Below are 19,311 nucleotides of genomic sequence, written 5' to 3' on the forward strand. Positions count from 1 at the left end.
GCATAGGGGAAGGGTATGTGAGTAACTAAAGGGTGTCTCACTTGCTAGTCCCCGGGGATCTCTCTCTCAGGTGGCCAGGGCACGGCCATCGCCTTTGGATCCAAGACCCTGGGGGTGTACCAGTGTGGGAGGATTACCTGGGTGAGGGATCTTCAGGGAGTGGGGGTGAGGCAACCGACAGTCAGACGCGTTATCCCCCCTTTCCAGAGCCCATGCCCCACCCGATTTATAGGATTCTCCAGCATTCCAACCCCCCCCTTTCTACACAAACACTGGACCATGGAAGAGGAGGACTGAGAGTAAAGAGGCTAACACTTGCATGTCTCAGTGGTCATGTCTCGTTAATGAGGTCAGGCAAAGTCAGACACTTGACCTCAATTACATACTTCTGATACACATTACCTCCACCCACACGGATAAAAGGCAGAACATTGAGACACACTCTGAGCAAGGTGAGACACAAGAAGGAGCAGAACTTCTGGGGCAAAGCTGAACCCACTGGAGCAGGACGACTGATCGAGGGACAAGAGCGAGGGGTAGGAAAAGCCTAAAGATCCCTGCAGGAGGTTGTTTCCTCTCGGAAACCGCAAAGCATACACAGAGAAAACAAAATCCCAGACAAGAAGAAATCTGTGTTGTGTTTCAAGGACGCCAGTGACCCTTCCGGGTGAATGACAGAGTTGGGGAGGCGAGGCCAAGCCTGCGGTATTAACCTTGACTCGTAAATCAAAGCCACATTGAAAAGAAAGGAATGCACACAATCGGTGAGTTAGCAAAAGACATGAAAGGCTGGCATGTGTCATGGAAAGATTGAATCCGCAACAGTGTATCTCACAATTGAAGGTTGCGCGCATGCAGATGAGACGCAAAAGAAAGCAAACCAGTAGTGAATTTTGAAACTTACTGATTACTGTGAAGCTAGTGATACAGAGTAGCGGAGTGGTCCGGCGAAAGAAAATAGTCCACTCAAGTCTCAGCAAAATGTTTGATGTCTTGTTATAAAGCGACACAGTGAACGAACTCTGAAATGCACAATGGTCAAGATTAATCCAGACGGAAGGGTAAATTAAAAGGTGAATGCTTTAAGAGAAAGATTTCTTTGAACTTTTCTGATTGTGTTATGGAACTGCTAAGACGAAGAGACACTGGGGCAAATATCATAAAAGTGAGCTGAAGTGAAAGTCAAAGTTGTCCTGCAAAGTTTTATGGAAAAAACCTTGCACACTTGAAAGTCTTCAACATCAGTGAAAGGCCTGAGCTCGACTGAGGGAGACCTGAAACATGAAATAAGTTAGGGTAAGGGACCCGCTAATGTATGTGAATGAAGCTTTGGGAAGGGAACCCCTGCATGTGCTTTGATTGCGAGGTCCGAGCCTGGCTGAGGGAGATCTATGTTGAATCTGTCGTGAATCTCCCCCGTCACACCTGAGATCGCTTCTTGCAGGGATCCGCGGGAAGATTCTTCTTGCGGGCGGATCGGGTTTTGTACAGGCCGGCACGAGTCTCTTCGGACTCCAGCGTGCGTTCAGCTTTCCAGGATACTCGCGTGTTCAGGACGTCCAGGAAGGAAGAAGCGGTCGCAAGGATACGTGGATTCCAGGAACAGGGTGGAAAGAAGAGGGTGGAAGGAGTGGGAATAAGGGTCCAGGAACTTGGATAACAGAAGGGTTTGCCAAGCTGCGAAGTACACGTCTAGTCACTACCTGTTGATAGCGTTGAGACGCGTGGGGCTGCGGGGGCGTGGCATATTTATGGGACGTACTACATCCGCCGTGAGGTCTGGTGCGAGGCGTGTCACGTGATACGGCCATGTTGGGAGAAACAATGAATGCAAGCCCCGCCGCGATAAGGACCAGGAAGTCCAGAAGGGGCGTGTTCTGTGGGTCATGACAGCATGCCTCCTCCGAAAACCTGTTCCACCAGGTTTGCCCGGGTGTATGAGTTGTTATCTTCGGAGCAATCGAGGGGTGTTCAGGTTAGAAAGTGGTTCCTAGGTTCTTTCACTAGGAGGATTTCCTTTCCACTCAACCAAGTATTGAAGTTGACCCCGTTTATACCTGGAATCGCATATTCTGGATACTTCAAATTCCAGTTGGTCATCCACAACCACCGGACTGGGTCTGCAGAATTTCCAGGAGGATTGGATGTAGGGTTTCAATAAAGATGTGTGAAAAACTGGGTGAATTTTCTTCCAGGAGTCTGGTAGCTTGAGCCGGAATGAGACTGGGTTGATGACTTCTTTTATGGAAAATGGCCCATAGTACCGGGGGGGGCCAATTTGTTTGGTCGTAAATGTTGTGGCAGTAGTTTCGAGGACAACCAGACTTGATCACCGACTGAATAAGAAGGCCCTGGTCTTCTCTTGGAATCCTCATAACGCTTAGTGTGTGTTTGGGCCTTTTCTAAATGTTCTTTGGCTTCGTTGTGTATGTTGATGAGAGTTTCGATCCAGGAGTCGACGGTAGGTACTAGTGTAGGATGTGGAAGAACAGAAGGTAAAACTGACGGGTGGAATCCTTGACTGCAATAGAAGGGGCTGTTCTTGACTGCTGAGTGATCGGAATTGTTCTAGGCGAATTCAGCCACAGGTATAAGGAGCGGCCAATCATCCTGTATCTTGGTGGCGAAACAACAAAGGTATTGTTCCAGGGTCTGATTTACACGTTCCGTAGCTCTGTTAGTTTGTTGGTGATAACCTGATGAAAGAGCACGTTGGATTCCTAGAATGCGACAGAGATGTTTCCAGAATTGTGAGACGTATTGAGGTCCTCGGTCTGATATGATCTTGGAAGGAACTCCATGAAGGCGGAAAATGTGTTCCAGGAGGATTCCAGCGAGTTCTGATGAGGATGGTAGTTTGTACAGGGGTGTAAAATGAGCCATCTGAGTGGACAAGTCAATGGTGACCATGATAGTCGTGTATCCCCTGGAAGGTGGTAATTCCACAATGAAGTCTGTAGCAATGAATTCCCATGGCCTTGTCGGTATTGTAGGTTGCAGTAGGAGACCCGCCGGTCTCTTGTTATCATGTTTGTTTTGACTGCAGATAGAGCAGGCTTGGATGTACAATTGTACGTCAGTCTTCATTCTAGGCCACCAAAATTGTCTTTGTATAAAACGGAGAGTGTTGGTGATGCCACGATGTCCGGAGTGGAGGGTATCGTGGCAGAGGTTTATTATCCTTTGTTGTAGTTTCTGTGTGGGAATGACTAGAGCGTTATCTTTGAACAAATATCCATCCTTGGTTCCCAGATTCCATGGATTCTTCCTTGAAATATCCTTCCAGAGCTCAGAGGATTGGGTTTGCATCCAGACTTCTTCCAAAAGACTGACTGCTTGAGCTACAAAAATCGTGTGGGGAAACATCTTGGGATAGGCTCGATCTTCAATAGTTTTGTAATCAGGACATCGAGATAAGGCATCAGCAATTATGTTTTGTGATCCAGGAACATGACTGATGTGGAACTGGTACTGGGCAAAGAAGAAGGCCCAACGGGCCTGACGACTGTTCCTACACTCCAAGGATTGTAGAACTTGAAGGTTTCGATTGTCTGTGCGAACCTGGACTGGATGTCTAGCTCCCAGGAGTAGATGTCGCCATTCTGTGAAGGCTTGGCGGATGGCAAACAGTTCCTTTTCCAAGACGGAATACTGTGTCTCACTGGGAGTCAGGGTTCGTGAAAGGTAAGCAATGGGGTGTTCCAACTTGTCCACAAATTCTTGCTTCAAGACTGCTCCTATGGCGTAGTTAGAGGCATCCGTGTCCACTAGGAATGGCCGATTAATGTTGGGTTGGGCCAGGATGGGGGCTTGAGTAAACTCTGTCTTTAGGCGTTGCAATGCCTTGTCTTGAGGTGCAGACCAGAGAAAGGGAGTGTCTTTCTTCAAGAGAGCAATGATCGGTTGAACAATCTCAGAAAATATGGGTATGAACTTTGGGTAGAAATTGGCAAGACCCAGAAACGATCGAACTTGTATCACGGAAGTGGGAGCCGGCCAACATAGTATGGCCTTTACCTTCAAATTATCCATACCAATTCCTTCTGGACTAAGGTGAACAGAAGTAAAGTGAAACAGGCATTTCTCAGGTTTGGCTAGGAGTCTGTGTTCACGTAGTTGTTGTAAGACTGCTTTACATGCTCTTCATGCTTTAAAGGGTCCTTGGAGTAAATCAAGATATCGTCCAGGTAGACGATGATGAAGAGAAACGGCATGTCAGAGAACACCCTATCCATGCATCGTTGAAAGACTGCAGGAGCATTAGCAAGTCCAAAGGGCATGACCAGATATTCGAAGTGTCCAAAAGGTGTTCTAAAGGCTGTTTTTCATTAGTCTCCTTCCTTGATATGAATCAGATGATAGGCACCCCTCCTGAGATCCAGTTTCGTGAAGATTACAGCTCCTCTCACTGCTTCTAGGATATCCGAGATCAAGGGTAGGGGGAGCGGTCCTTGAGGTTGCCATGATTTAATCCATGATAATCTAGGCAATGTCTAAGTTCCTTGGTGCCCTTCTTGGGAACAAAGAACAGCGAGGCTCCAGCTGGGGATTTCGATGGTCTTATGGTGCCATTTTCAAGGTTGGTATCCAAGTATTCTCGGAGGGCCTTTTTTTGAGGTTCAGGTAGGATAAAAATCCTCCCAAAGGGAATCACTGCTGAAGGGTCTGTGTCTATGGCGCAGTCTTCAGGTTTATGAGGGGGCAGAGCCTGAACTATGGCAGTTGAAAACACATCAGCATAACTTTTGGACCTGAATGATATTGGAAACCATGAGTGCCTCTTGTTGATCTGCTGGAATATTTTCAGACGATATCGAGGAGGGATCCAGGGATAAACAATGAGACAGACAATACTCTGAACCAAGAAACAAGGATCCTGCTGTCCAATTGATGTATGGATTGTGTTTCTGCAACCATGGCATGCCTAGTACCATGGGGTAGTGGGCTGATTTGATGATATCAAACTTGATCAATTCCTGGTGATGGTTTATTGAAAGTTGTATTTCCTTGGTCTTCAAGGATATGGGTCCTGAACTGAGGCGTCTTCCATCAATTGCCTCCACAGTTTGCATTACACCCCGGGCTTCATATGGAATGTGGTGCTTAAAGACCCAATTTTGATCAATGAATACTTCCATAGCCCCACAATCCACCAAGGCCAGGATGAGGTAGGTCTCCTTCTTTGATAACGATAAGAAGGCTTGTAGAACCACTAGGTTGTTCTGTCCAGGAGAGTTCATGGATGGAATAGATGTGGAGCAAACATCTGTCTCCCGACACCTCGCTCCAGCTAGGATCGGCAGCTGGCGTTTCCCGAACGCCGTGGAGGGGCTAGAGGACATTCTCTAACCAGGTGTTCATCCGATGCACAATCCATGCACAAGCCTATGTGGATCCTTCTCATCCTTTCTTGTGGGGAAATGGGTCTACGGAAGGCTCCTATTTGCATGGGTTCCGGGTCAGTGTCAGGGGTTGGAACAGGATCAGTTTTTACTGAAGTCTCAAGAGAACTTTTCTGGAAGGGCATCTTGGTCTTTTTTTCTCTATGCCTTTCTTTCCTGGCTACGAAAGTCTATCTGCATGGCTAAATCCATAAGAGCCTGGAATGCGCTAGGACGAGGCACTCTGGCTAAGTCATCTTTTATATCCTCGTTTAGGCCCCTACGGAAGAGAGTGAAACTTGCTTCTGAGGACCAATCTGCTTCCATGGCCAATTGTTTGAATCTTGTGACATACGTTAGCATGTCCTGGGATCCTTGCCGAAAGTCAAGTAGGCGCTCCTGGGCACTATAAACCTGCTCTGGGCAGTCGAACATGGTTTTGAGAGCCTGGATGAATCCGTCATAATCATCTAGGAGGGCATCTCCAGAATTGACTAAGGGAGTAGCCCAAGTCAATGCATTTCCTGCGAGGTGTGAGATTATAAAGCCCACCTTTGCCCTGGAAGTTGAAAAATAATAGGGCTCAAAGGTAAAATGCACCAAACAGGAGTCCTGGAATCCATGAAGGGATTTTGCAGACCCATCATACTTGTCTACGACACCACCCAGTAACACACTCTCTTTTGTAGCGGAATCGCGAGACAAAACAAGTTGCTTTAATGCGGCATTCTCCGCTTTTAAGTTCTGCACCTCGGTTGTTAGTTCTTGCATGCATGAGATCCTGGACGGCCTTTTCCATATTGGTTTCAATGTCGGTCGTTGGGTGTCTCAAACTGTCGTGAATCTCCCCCGTCTCACCTGAGATCGCTTCTTGCAGGGATCTGCGGGAAGATTCTTCTTGCGGGCGGATCGGGTTTTGTACAGGCCGTCACGAGTCTCTTCCGACTGCAGCGTGCGTTCAGCGTTCCAGCATACTCGCAGGTTCAGGACGTCCAGGAAGGAAGAAGCAGTTGCAAGGATACGTGGATTCCAGGAACAGGGTCGAAAGGAGAGGGTGGAAGGAGTGGGAATAAGGGTCCAGGAACTTGGATAACAGAAGGGTTCGCCAAGCTGCGAAGTACACGTCTAGTCACTACCTGTTGATAACGTTGAGACGCGCGGGGCTGCTGGGGCGTGGCATATTTATGGGACGTACTACGTCCGCCATGAAGGCTGGTGCGAGGCGTGTCACGTGATACGGCCATGTTGGGAGAAACAATGAATGCAAGCCCCGCCGCGATAAGGACCAGGAAGTCCAGAAGGGGCGTGTTCTGTGGGTCATGACAGAATCAGATACTTTTTGTTGAGATGTGCGAGCCCGACAGAGGGAGACCTACTTGAACCTTTGTTGAACTGTGAAATAACATTTTGTGAACTGAAAATAAGTGACTTTAGCGTGGAAAGCTAAGCGGGCCTCGACCCATGTTTTGAACTGCCTTTTTTTGATAACCTGAGCCAACATGTGTCCTCCTGTATATGGGGACCGCCTTACTGCATGCTGTCCAATACGGGGAGGAGAGGTGACTCAGCCACCTGGATCTTTTGTTATAACACTGACTTTCCTTTGCTTTGCATACACAATCCCCTTTACACAATGTTTATATAAAATAGGGCAGGCATTTGTTCTTTTTTAGTATAGGCCATTTTGATTTGACATGGACTGACTAGGACTGTGTTTTCTTTATTATTTGATGGTAGAGACTACTGCCTCCTAGCTATAGGGTAAGTAGGAGTTTTTCCAAACCCCAATAATTTAATAAAGGTTTTGAAACGTGTGTAAGTGTCATACTTGTGATGCCATGCCACCCTTACACAAGTAACACAGGGCATTTTATGCTGATTGAAAAGTGATAGTGGATCACAAATGTGCACATAAGAGTGCACTTTTAGACAAGCTACTACTATGATGGAAAATGTAGAGAACTAAGTCTAGTCTTGGGTTTGTGACAGTGGCTATTGAACAGCCACATAACAAAGCCCATATAGAGAATCATCCACAATGATGGGTCGTAAGAGCAACCAAGTAACACACATGGTATCAGTGAAGAGACACAAGTGGAACCTAGATATGCGTAATGGAAACGCTTGAGAAATACAGGACGCGTACAATAATGTTGGGAACTAACTCATGACTTGGGTTCACAGGACATAAAAACGTGAGCAAATCAAGTATTCAATCGAGCACTTTCCATACTAAGAAGAACGTGAAGGTGAGCCTAATCAGTGTATTAGCATGTTAGGGCCTTTTTTGAGCCAAGAATCAGACTTACTAAAATGTTAAGCGTTATACACACAGTATGGAATTATGTAGAAGGCATTATGATAGTACCCACACCATATAATGGGAATATTATTGGTAGCTTGTGTAAATCGTAGCAAGCTGCGCCTTTTTTAAAAATTTAGATTTTACTTTATTGAGTTTTCAAACCTAGTCAGGCATTCAATAACATTTATACTGTCGGGGAAACACCCCTCTCAAAAGCAATGCCAACACCAAAATATATCAGCGCCCCAGTGGTTTCGGGGGTATCAATTCAAGCTTATTGTCATTCAGAATGTCCACATATCAACCAGTCTGTAGTCGGGCCGTGCCAGGGCCCATATCCCTCACCCTCAGTTCTCTGTTCCAACCCACTTCACCCAAAGGTATTGCAGAACTAGGGCCACTCCATTTCCACCGTACCACTCTCTCCATGAATAGCTGCTGTGATCTTTTCCATCAAATATATTTCCCCCGCTATATTAATCCATTCTTTCAATGTGGGAAGGGTTGCCCTTTTCCAATGTCTGTCCCGATTTGCTCGGGCTGCCAAGAGAAGAAAGTGCACCAACGGCAGAAGAGCATACCACCTCTCTCCCCCTTTCTCCAAACCAAAAAGTATCCGCATAGGGTCCCGTGCGATCTCACTCTCCAGCTTCTTTAATCCACCTGAGGACCTCATCCCAGTACACCTGCACCCTGGGGCAACCCCACCACATCTGCCAATAGTCTGCAATGGCACCACATCCATGCCAACTTTTGGGGTTCACAGTGGAAAACATCTTTGATAGTCTCCTCGGGTCCTACTGCTATCGATGTAGCAGTTTCACACCATGCAATTTAGCAGGAAATCGACGTTTTAAAGGCTCTCCAACACATTTGTTGCCAAAGGTGTTTGTCTAGCTCTGTACCCAGGTCCCTTTCCCATCTACGGTGCAGCGCTTGCACCACTTCCCATTAAGGTCTCTAGCAGGGCTCTGTAGAGGCGCGATATGAGGCCCTTCATCTTTGTGTGTCCATCAAGGACTTTTTCCACTGGTGTGAGGTCCCTCTTAATAGAGTCCCTCCATTTTCCAGCTGTGAAAATCCCCTTTAACCTAAGGTAGAGGAACACTGAGAGTTTACCTATATCCAAGGCTGCCTCTAGTTCTTGAATGCTCACAAATTTCTCATACTTCCACAGCTCTCCCACTCTGGAGAGCCCACCCTCAAACCATGTCTGATACCTCGAGACCTCTGGTATAGCATCCCGAACCGGGGTGCCCATAAATGGCTCATCGGTGAGGGCCACGATGTAATCTCTCCCCTTTTTCCTCCCATGTCAAGTACCTCCCAATGGAACCCTAGACATGGGTGTTCACGGATTCTCCTTGGGAGCCTCCCCCTCGGTACCCAGAGCTATTCTGCCACCATTGCCGGGAGCATGTGTTGGTTCTCCAAGAATACCCATTGTTTCTCCGGGTCCTCCCTCAGGCGTGGGACCATTGCCCTAAACTGTGCTGCTCTGTAATATAACATGAGGTCCGGGAGTCCCACGCCCCCTCACTCCTTTGGTAGTATTAGCGTCTCATATCCCACTCTGGGTTTCTGGTTCTGCTACAGGAACCGCAGGATCTGTAAATTGGCCTCCCTTAAGACCCTCTGGAGGAAATTCATTTTTATAGAGTTCATGCTACCCATCCACGGTAACTGCCCCTTGCCCCAAGCTGCCATTTCCGTAAATAGTTTTTCGAAGAGGGGTGTGGGAGGTAATTAGCCTCGCCCAGGTCGTCCCGTGGCCTGACAATATTGACTCCCAGATACCTAATACTATCACTGTGTATCTGCAGCCCCAGCGGCTCAAGTATCTTGGTCTGTTTGAGGTCCCCTCGTTTAATCGGGAAGATCACTGATTTATCTTTATTTACTTTGAACTCTGAGTATTCCCTGTATTCCTCAATTATCCCTAATGCAGCGGGGGCCGAGCCGGATGGATGCTCCAGATGCACTAACACATCGTCTGCAGTTTGAACTCCCTCGTACCTACCTTGATACCTTCAACCAATGGGGCCCTCCTTATCAAGCTGCACCTTTTTGATACACATTAAGGGATGGCACCAGATCTATTGCAATGCCTGTCACTGGGTAGCACAATACAGTGAAAACAGACTCAATTAAGTGATCTTCAGTATTCTGATTTCATATATTTTCTGGCTCTCTGCATCCTACCTATCCTCCCCATAGCATCCCTTAATCTCTGTCTGGAATTGTTTTATTTTATTTTTAAACTGAATACTTTTGATACCCTATTATGGGATGGGATGAACGGTTGGGCTTTTGTTGTGTTCACCTGTTTTTCTCTTTAATCTGTTTTCTGTTTTTTTTATTTGTTAATTTTGTGATGCTGTATATAAACTATAGCAAATGCATGCTGTCAATTAAGCCCTGTCTTGATGAGGACCTAATGATCGTAACACGTGTCACACAAGGGTAACCAAATAATAAAAGGAATCTACAACCAATATTTTTTCTCTAATGCAATTAATTTAAGGGGCTGACACAATCCAAGGGCGAACAGATTTCAGATTTCATGCTAAACAGTTTGGTATTGGGATACCTTAGTTTACCCAAGATGCGACAGCCACAAACCTGAGCAAAGACTGAATGGTGAGCGCAGGTGATGTTAGGAACCCCGATACTCAATTCACTCTTTGCTGTAGTTTTCAGGCTTTAAAGGTGGATATGTAATTGTATTCCGTAGAAGGAAAGGATGGAGTTCAGGCCTCCTTGGGGAATTGCAATAAGGCAGAGGCGGCAACTCTTAAATCGTCAAAGTTAAATGTTCGGAAATGGTTATCTCAGCGTTCCTTTTCCTTAATTAGGGACACACAACCATTCTCTGAACAGTAATAGTCTTCGAATAGCGTTAACTTCTTACGCGAGTAAGAAGCTCTTTACTTTATATGCGTGTGTTACAATTCCATTGTTCAGTCGATGTTCAATACAATGATCAACTTCTACTCGCTTAGAAGTCTTACGCGAGTGGCAAAGGAGCTGGTTAATGTTACCGGCAAGGCTTGCGCAATGTTTTTCCTGACTTCTACTACAACTTCTGCTACGTCTGGCTCACTGGGGACCCACACCCTTCTCCTGAACCGGTGTCTCCGTTCTCCTCTGCTTGACCGTTGCTTCTGGCCTCGGTCTACGACACACCAGCAGCTAGGCAACCACGGTAATCACGGTCACCTGGGGAAAACAGTTTCTCCTGCACGTCTTCCGCTGCTCCGCCTCTGCACTTCAGAGTTTGGGAGGACAGGACTCTCTCAGGACTCTCTCAGAACACGCAGGTGAAATCAGGTGAAATCTGCTGTCTCCACGTTCCAGCGTCCCTCTTCTTCTCCCACTTCTGCTTGGTTTGCCAACCTTGTGCATTCCTTTTGTTTCCACTGCTACAGCCTGCTACAGCCTGCACTCCAGCTAATGTTTTCAGCTCCTTCCACTCCTTCCTCCTTCCTCCTTATCTATCTGAGGGTGCCGTTTATGCCTCCCAAGACCCTTCAGGTGTGGGCTGTTACCGAGGTGGCTGTTAGGCTTAATTGCCTGACCGCTGCACCTGCATGCATCTTCAGCCCTCTTCCAAGTCCATCTAGAATTCTAGGACTTGTAGTTCCCTTCAACAAAGGTAGTGTTTGTCATTTTTGAGTTACTTTTAAAGGTTGGTTTAATTCCTTTAAAGTTATTAAGAACTAGACTATGAGCATTAGCTGTTCTAGAGGAAGGTAATTTATTGAAGACACCATTTCCATATCCGTTTACATTGTACCCTTTGAATTGAGGACGGTGTTCAGTTTGGGATATCCAAAAGGAACTTTCTTTTCGTAAAGTTTGCTGAGCTTTTACAACATTAAGGTCCACAATTCTAGATCTAACATGAGGGTTGAAGACATTAAAATGACAATAATCCATTATCTCTTTACATACCTTGGGAAGATTATTCCTTCCAGGGGAACAATACTGTGTCACAATCCATGGAATCTTCTCGCCACCCTATCCCCCTGGGCCCTGTCCCCTCCCAGGTGATCTCCCACAGTACACCACCCCCAGGTTTGGGATCAGGAAGTGTCTGCCTACCCCTGGCCACCTGGGAGGAGACTTTAGGCAAGGTTTCAGTGAGGGATCTGTAGGATTCTTCACAATAACCTCTTGTTTTTATTTGGTTCCATCTTTAAAAAAAAAACTTTCTTTATTCATTTTAAACCCATGACATCCTTAAATCCATCATTGATATCAACCCTTCCCTCCCTAGTCCACCCACCGCCCCCTTATCCCTCTTTACGACTCGACCATTATTGCAGGGACCCTGATCTCTTTTCGCCCCATAGGGACGACACTTCAACTTCTTGTTTAGTTTGCTACATGTAGTTCTTAGACAATTGCTTCCCACACGTCTCCCCCCCCCTCCATCCATCTTGACTGTATGTTGCTTTATTCGCTCCGTCCAGGTGACTCTGCCAATTGGGCATCCTCTGATATGTAGTGCCGAAATGGAGACCAATAGTCCAAGGGGCAGCTACCGGGGGACAACGTCCTAGCGTATCTGGTTTCTCTGAGCTCGCACAATCTCATATACTCTATCCAGGCTGCGAATTTCGGTGGTGCAGTTCTGCCCCAGGTCCTTGCCTCTATATACCTGGCTACCCCCACCGCCATCCCCAGCAGTCTCCTCTCGGACCGAGCATCACCCTCGATTAAGCCAATGGCCACAGTGACAGTGAGTAGGTTTGTCCCGTAGAAAGCATTTCTTTCATGGCGTCCTCGATTTCTTCCCAGTACGACCTGATGCGGGGACATGTCCATTTCATGTGATAAAAGTCTGCCATTTCCTTTCCACCGCTCGTGGTATGCCTGGGTTCCGCTCTACCAGCTGGCCCCAATATGCTCTATATTTGATTGCAGAGGTTGACTGTGTAGTCCAGGGACCCGGAATGTAGGCCTAGATCTCTTATGCCAGTATTTGCTTCCAGTTCAATCCGTATAGCAGCGTGTGTAGATTGCTTTTATAACGGTTGCACACTTTTGATGTGCCGCTGTTGTGCCCCTGTCAGAACTGTCCGGTATTTTTGCCGGGCCCGCAGTTGTTGGTCAACACCGAATCCTCTCCCTCACTCCGCTTCCGTGCACTGGGGCGCTCTTCCAGCCCGGGACTGAGGTGCTCCGGGTGGCTGGCGGCTCCTCAAAGCACAGGGAGGGGATCACCAGCTATTCCAGGGGGGCCCGCAATCAGGAAGCGGCCCGCGCAGTGGCGTGCCTCCCGCCTCAGCTTGGCACTCTTGGGTATGTTTCAGTGGTTCCTGGGGGCTAGTCTCCACTACAGCAATGCCTCCGCTCACTCCGAGGCTCGCCGCATGCTCTCAGCATTTAATTGAAAGCAGTTCTATCTTTGTTTGGAGCACGCACCAGCAGCACAGTGCTTCACCTGGGCCACGTCAGGGGGTCCTCGCGCTGCACTCACTTGCTGCGAGTAGTAGGTCCTGAGGGGGTGCCCCGTCGTGTGGTCACTCGTTGACAAAGGGTGACTGTAGATTCACTGGATATGCCATTCCGCCTGTACGGGCTCAGTGATACGTGCCCAGTTTTTATCACGTTCCGCTATGGGGAGCGCAGCAGGAAGCCTTCTCATCTTGCGGGTCGTTCAGTGCTCCCCTCCCACTCCGGGGGGAGCGGTACTTTGTCTGCCCCCCCGCCGCGTTATACAGGGGGAGGATGCCACGTCCGGCTGCAGTCAAGCCCCTGACCAGACACGCCGCGGCTCGCCGGATCTCGTGGCACAGTTAACAGGGGGATCATCGTATTCCTCCTCTTTGTTCTGATCAGGCTCTCCAGCGCACCTCTTGGTTCTCCGGCGCACTGGAAGGATGCCCTCCCAGGTGTTTGAGCAGGGCAGCCTCCATGTACTCTGCGGCCGTGCGCCCCGCGGGTCGTCCGCTCCTCCCCCACGCTCTTCGGCCAGCTTCACGGCTCTGCACTCTCCCAACACAGTTCTGTCAAGCAGCAGGTTGTCGCAGGATTTTGCCAGGCAGTGCCCTTGGCAATCAGTAATCCCCCCCCCCCCCCGACAGGCACTGGGGGAAACAGGCATGAAAGGCAGGATTTTCAGCAATTATTGTGTTTGCCGTTGCCGGAGCTTTTCATGCTGCGGCCCTCTTGGTGCGCTACGCAACAGCGCCCCCTATTTGGTTCCATCCTAAACTGCCTGCTATGCTCTTCTGCCAGGACTCTCCTTATATATTTACTGCACACCCTTGGAGACTTAACAGTCTCTTATATCTGTGCTATCCTGTCTTGAATTCCCCCTAGTATACTATCCTGCCATGGCTTTTCCTATATGTGTATTTAACACACTCACAAACTTGACAGACTTTTCTGTATATTTTGCTTGCTCGTTCTTTCTTAGTTGCTTTATTTTCCTTTATTTGGGTTTGTTAGGCTTGCCGATACGCCCCAGTGTCTCTTCTTTCATTGGGTGGACTCCCCGGCTTTGGCTGGCGTATGTCGGTTCTCCCGCTGCAAGCCGATGGCAGCCTTCTGGCATTCTGCCTTCTCTCGCTGCTTCTGCTTCCCATCTTCATGTCCTCTCGTGGTTCCGCTTGTCTGTTCCGTGTCTCTCTGGGCTTCGGTTCAATGGAGGCAGCCTTGTTGTACCAGCGAATGGCCAGAAGCTCTCCGTCGGATTCTGGTGTCCTTGTCACATACGTTTGCCTGCAGTTTGCTTTCATTTCCCTTGTCGGAAAGCTGCTTTGCTCCACGGACACCACTCCAGCCCCACAGTTCCGCAGTCAGCACTGAGAGAGGTAGCATTCTCCAGCCAGCGTTTCTTCATCAGCAGCTGTTGTAATGGTTTACATTTCCCGTCTTCAGGTAGGTTTCCTTAACAACTAGAGTGCAACCTGCACTCCTGGCCTCCACTGATCCTCATTACTCGGCTCATCTTCCTCGTTACATTATTTTCACACTTAGGAAATAAAAGTCTGTTTCTTATAACCTGGATGTGAAATTTGGTACAGTGTTCTTGTGTGCAGAATCTGGGAAGATGTCTTCATTGCCTTAATTAAGTCGGTGAGGGGAGGGATGACAATATGTTATCAGGGCATGGGAAATGCCAGTGTTATCCTCAAACGAGATAGCGGGCTAGCATGTCTCATCCAGTGATGTCACGACCTACCCCGATGGTCACCTCCCCCCATGTGATCCTCCCTCATTTAACTGCCCCATTGGTCAGGAGCAGGTAGCAACTGCCGATCCCCTGGCCACATGGCGAGAGGTCACCACCTGGAGAGAAGTGATGACACCATTGCATTCATCACAGTGGGAAGACTGGAACGGTTGTAGGGGCCCCCGAAAGGCAGAGAAACCACATATCAAAGGTCTGGGACCCGCACCCACTGAAAACTTGCATCCAGAGTCATCTACGTGGCAGTACCCAGGAGGATAGTACACCAGAGCTGCCAAGTTCCCAAGGAGGGGAACCACTGGTCCGGGACCAATACACAGAGAGAATTATACAGAAGAACAATTGCATACCAAGTAAGACCTGGCAGGATAGTGAACCAGGTTTGTCAAAGCAGAGAGCCGGCCAAGCCTGGCAGGATAGTAAACCAGGTTGGCCTAATCCAAGAGAAGGGAGGTGGCAGTGCAAAGAGCTGAGAGAAAACCAGAGGAAGGGAATCATACACCCTGGTGCCTGGTGTGTTTGTGAACATTGTGAAAAGCTAAGAGAAGGGAGGCTTTCTCTTGGAAGTGCAAAGAGCTGAGAGAGAACTAGGCGAAGGGAGTCCTATCCCCTGGTGTGTTTGTGGACACTTTGAAAAGCCAAGAGAAGGGAGACTTTCTCTTGGAATTTTGAGAAACCTAAGAAGACCAGGGGAAGGGAGTCATTCTCACAACTTTGAACTTGGTTGGAACTTTGTTTCTTTTTGCTAAGAGGAGAATTGGAACCAGGGGAAGGGAGGAATTCCCACTACTTGTGAACGGCGTTCGTCCAGAAGACGGGAGTCATTCTTCTGGACTCAGAAGAGACTTATCCAGTAGTTCATATATACGTGTAAGGGATAGAAGTAGGGGTTGGACACAGGACAGAGGACTTTGTAGTTACGGACATTCTAACATCCCATTAGTTTTTGTTGAGGTAGGGATAGTTAGGTATCCTCCTTTCATTTTTCAATAAAGGTTTCTAGCCACCAGCATTCCACTGTTGTGCCGATCTCTTACTTCGGCCCCCTTACATTAGGTATTCATTTCCAAATTGTATGTGCGCTTGTTCTGAATGGTCAATGTTTATTTTGTGTACAACTTTTAAAATGTTATATGTTGTGGGAGCAACCAGGTGAGGTCCATTTCATCTCAAAATAAAACGAAGTGAAGTTACACAAATACATTGGAATATCAATAAAATGGTGGATATCGCTTTTCTACAGGAAAGACACTAGAAATGTTACATTTCTTTGTGTTTATGGATACGGGAGGGAATGGCACACGCAGTTAACTGGAACATAATTAACGTACTTAACAGGTAGGATGCATTATGTTGATTACCCTGCCAGCAGGATTTCACTGTCCGATATTAATCCTCTAGACTGAATTTCCATCGATGACCTCACTGGGCCGGAATGTAATTTCAATAGCTGATTACTGTAATATTGTATTTTGCATGAAGCAACCACAAAAGTCAAGAAATGTTGGTGGTTGAGTGGTTCCCCTGTGTATAAAATCAGTCTGAAAGTTTGAATTTTAATGCCCAGTGTTGATTTTGTTGTGAGTGTGCAACAGTTGGATCTCCAAATGCATTGTTTGACTAATGAGCTTGTCCCATTAACATTTGAACTTTAAGTGTATACTGCTTATGCAATGCAATTTTTTTTGCAAATTTTGGAATGTTGTTTTATTTCCCTTATGCTAATTAGTTTTCGTAACATGCAGACGACTGAACCTGTTCGGGCCAATTTTCAAATTATAACTAGATTAACAGCAGAATGTGTAAAGTTGAGTCTTATCAATGTGAAATGTGTGCAGATTGCATTTCTTTAAAATATTGTGGCACACTTATAGCTTTTATATGTATATCAGAAAAATTCTACATTACACATGAAGAAAAGCTAACTTAGCATTTTGTTTCTTTTCAGCTTGGCATTCCAAATTCAAGGCTCCGATATTTTTTGATTGCAAAGCTCAAACCTGAGTCTTTTTATTTCCAATCCACACGTCAGGTAATTGTTCACATTCTGCATGAATTAAAGAATCACTGATCATGGTGACTTATCACAACTTGAGTAAAACAGTTTGTGTCTTTGGAAATCATTTCATAAACTTGTATCTGGCATTTTCTGAAAATTAGAATTTTAGATTTGTTGCTGCATCAACTCAGAATCCTAGTTTTAAATATTAAGAGATGTTCAGAAGAATACTGATAGGGATAACTAATTTGATGATAAGAAAAACATCTGAAATTGTGAATTCCTTACTTGATCTTAGTTGCTCTTCTGGTTGTGGAGTTCGATCATTTCCCTTTAAAATGTTAAGGTAATATTAATAAGATATATCAGTCCTCTGCCTTAACTGAGTATTTCAGTTTAAATGCAATGCCTTATGTTATTACTCAAAGATTCGGGTCACAGTGCCTTTGTTGGTTATTGTAGATCACAGATAAGAACTGTCAAAACATTACACTTATTCTAAAACGTCTTCATTTCGTTCCACTAGTAATGGGCAACATTTTGAAAACAGTTGGTCAGTACCAAGCTGTAATGCCATAAAACACACTGAGTGAGTTATATTCCCACAGGCAGACTTTCTATATGATCACGTCAAAGTGGGTTGTTTGCTACACAATTGTAAACCACTAAAGTGCAGTTTTGGTTCTTCTACCATTATTTGCTCCTAGAATATGATGTAAAACTGTATAGGCAAATAATTTGGTGGTAGGATAGGGCATGGGGTCAGCCCTGCAGGATATTGCACAGAAAGGCTGCTCGCTGTTAGGTGTACTGTAATTTAAATTATCAGCAAAGGATAAAGGAATAAACTAATACCACCAACTAAAATGGTAATTGACAATCTTCGACAATCATTACTGATGCACTTAACAGTTCCAAATTATTGATATTGAAATGTAGTAGAATTGTTTGTCAGGCTGCTGGTGGGGAACTCCTTACATGTGCAGTTGTTACCCGAGTGTCTTTCTCTTTAGTTTCTAATCACAAGTGATTGAGGTGTTAGGTCAGACGTTTCTGTGGAGAAGTAGTTTGAGATTACATGATGATAGTTATGTGGAGATGTTGGGAACTGAAGTGCATACCGCAGTAGTTGTAGAGCAATGCACAGGATTTTGAAGAGAAAATGTTTAGGCATTTGGCTTGCACATCAATATCTTTCCAGACATAGCTAAGCATAAAAAGGTGAAGGAGTAATACAATTTATGACGTTACATATGAGCCACTGAAAATGCACTTCTCCGTTTTTTATTTAAGACAAAGGAAATTCAGAGGGATGATGGTGCCATGATGACAAATAAATGCAATGGACACAGTTTAAAGAAAAGGACCATTAACAACGGCCAGAATTAACAGTTCACCTATGAATAAGCACTTTAAGGAAGTAGATGAAAAAAAGCAAATGCCCCCTGTCAACTTGTCAATACCACTGTTTTCTTTTTTTCGCACCCGAGAAGCCCCGTAAAGTCCCGCTTTGCCGCGGGTGTCTGGAGCTCCTTTCCTTGCTTTGGATTCTGTGGATCAGCGACAAACTACGAGCCCCAGCAGGCCTCTGTGCAACACCCTCTGGGAGGGGCCATTAATACGTGGTTGCGCGCGCACCCGAGAAGCCCTGCAAAATCCCGCTTTGCCGCTTCGCTGCGCTCGTTGCGGTGAGTGGCGTGACTCTTAGTTTTGTGGGTTTATTAATTAATTTTCAAAAAAGATTCCACTTCTGTTGAGTGCCTCCACCCTTTCTCGATATAATTCCACCATGAAACGAGGCATTACCACTCTTAAATCAGGTATGCCTATTGTAACTGCTTTGCATTGTACAAATGGCGTGTCTTCCGCACATAGCCCTTCCCCTTCTTCAGCAAAAAAAACCCGACTAAGTTCTACTCCACGCATGGGTATCATGAAACCTAAATGTAAAAGCAAAGCTGAACTTTTGTTAGGCATGGACATTCGTCCATTTTGTCGAGAAGAAAGTCTTGTGGACACGGCTGTTCTGAACTCTGGGAATATACCAATAACAGCAACTGACTGTGTGGACTTAACAAATGCTGCAGTAACAAAAGACACTTTATATGGACAATCTGGCATGCACGATGTGACGGTTAATGGCCCAAAGGGTGGATCCACAAAGCATGTGCCCCCGACCGGTTCCACGGTCACTTTTGCGAAGGAAAATGTTTCTCTAACGGACAGTATTTTGTTAAATAATGTACTCACTGGTCCTGCTGCATCGTCTGTCAAAGCACCATCGATGTCCTCTTCGATTGCAGATGACATTTCTAATCCAAGTGTGCATACAATATCCTCTGTTGGAGACATGGCGGTAATTGATCTTGAAACAAATGCTTCTGGTTTTTCAACCCATACTATGTCTGAAAAAGTATCCAAG

At 46.4% G+C, this 19,311-nt stretch overlaps 1 protein-coding gene across 2 annotated transcripts in view; it reads left to right on the top strand.

The window, feature by feature from the left end:
• The window catches only part of TRDMT1 (tRNA aspartic acid methyltransferase 1), a 542,866-nt gene that overhangs the window by 229,203 nt on the left and 294,352 nt on the right, over positions 1-19,311 (top strand). For both annotated transcript variants that reach the window (XM_069648351.1, XM_069648352.1), the window contains exon 7: positions 16,839-16,922. In XM_069648351.1, coding sequence (XP_069504452.1) covers positions 16,839-16,922 — 84 coding nt within the window. The remainder of the gene's footprint in view (positions 1-16,838; positions 16,923-19,311) is intronic.

The sequence above is a fragment of the Ambystoma mexicanum genome, chromosome 2q, assembly GCF_040938575.1.
Source record: "Ambystoma mexicanum isolate Mex_15411 chromosome 2q, UKY_AmexF1_1, whole genome shotgun sequence".
NCBI lineage: Eukaryota > Metazoa > Chordata > Amphibia > Caudata > Ambystomatidae > Ambystoma > Ambystoma mexicanum.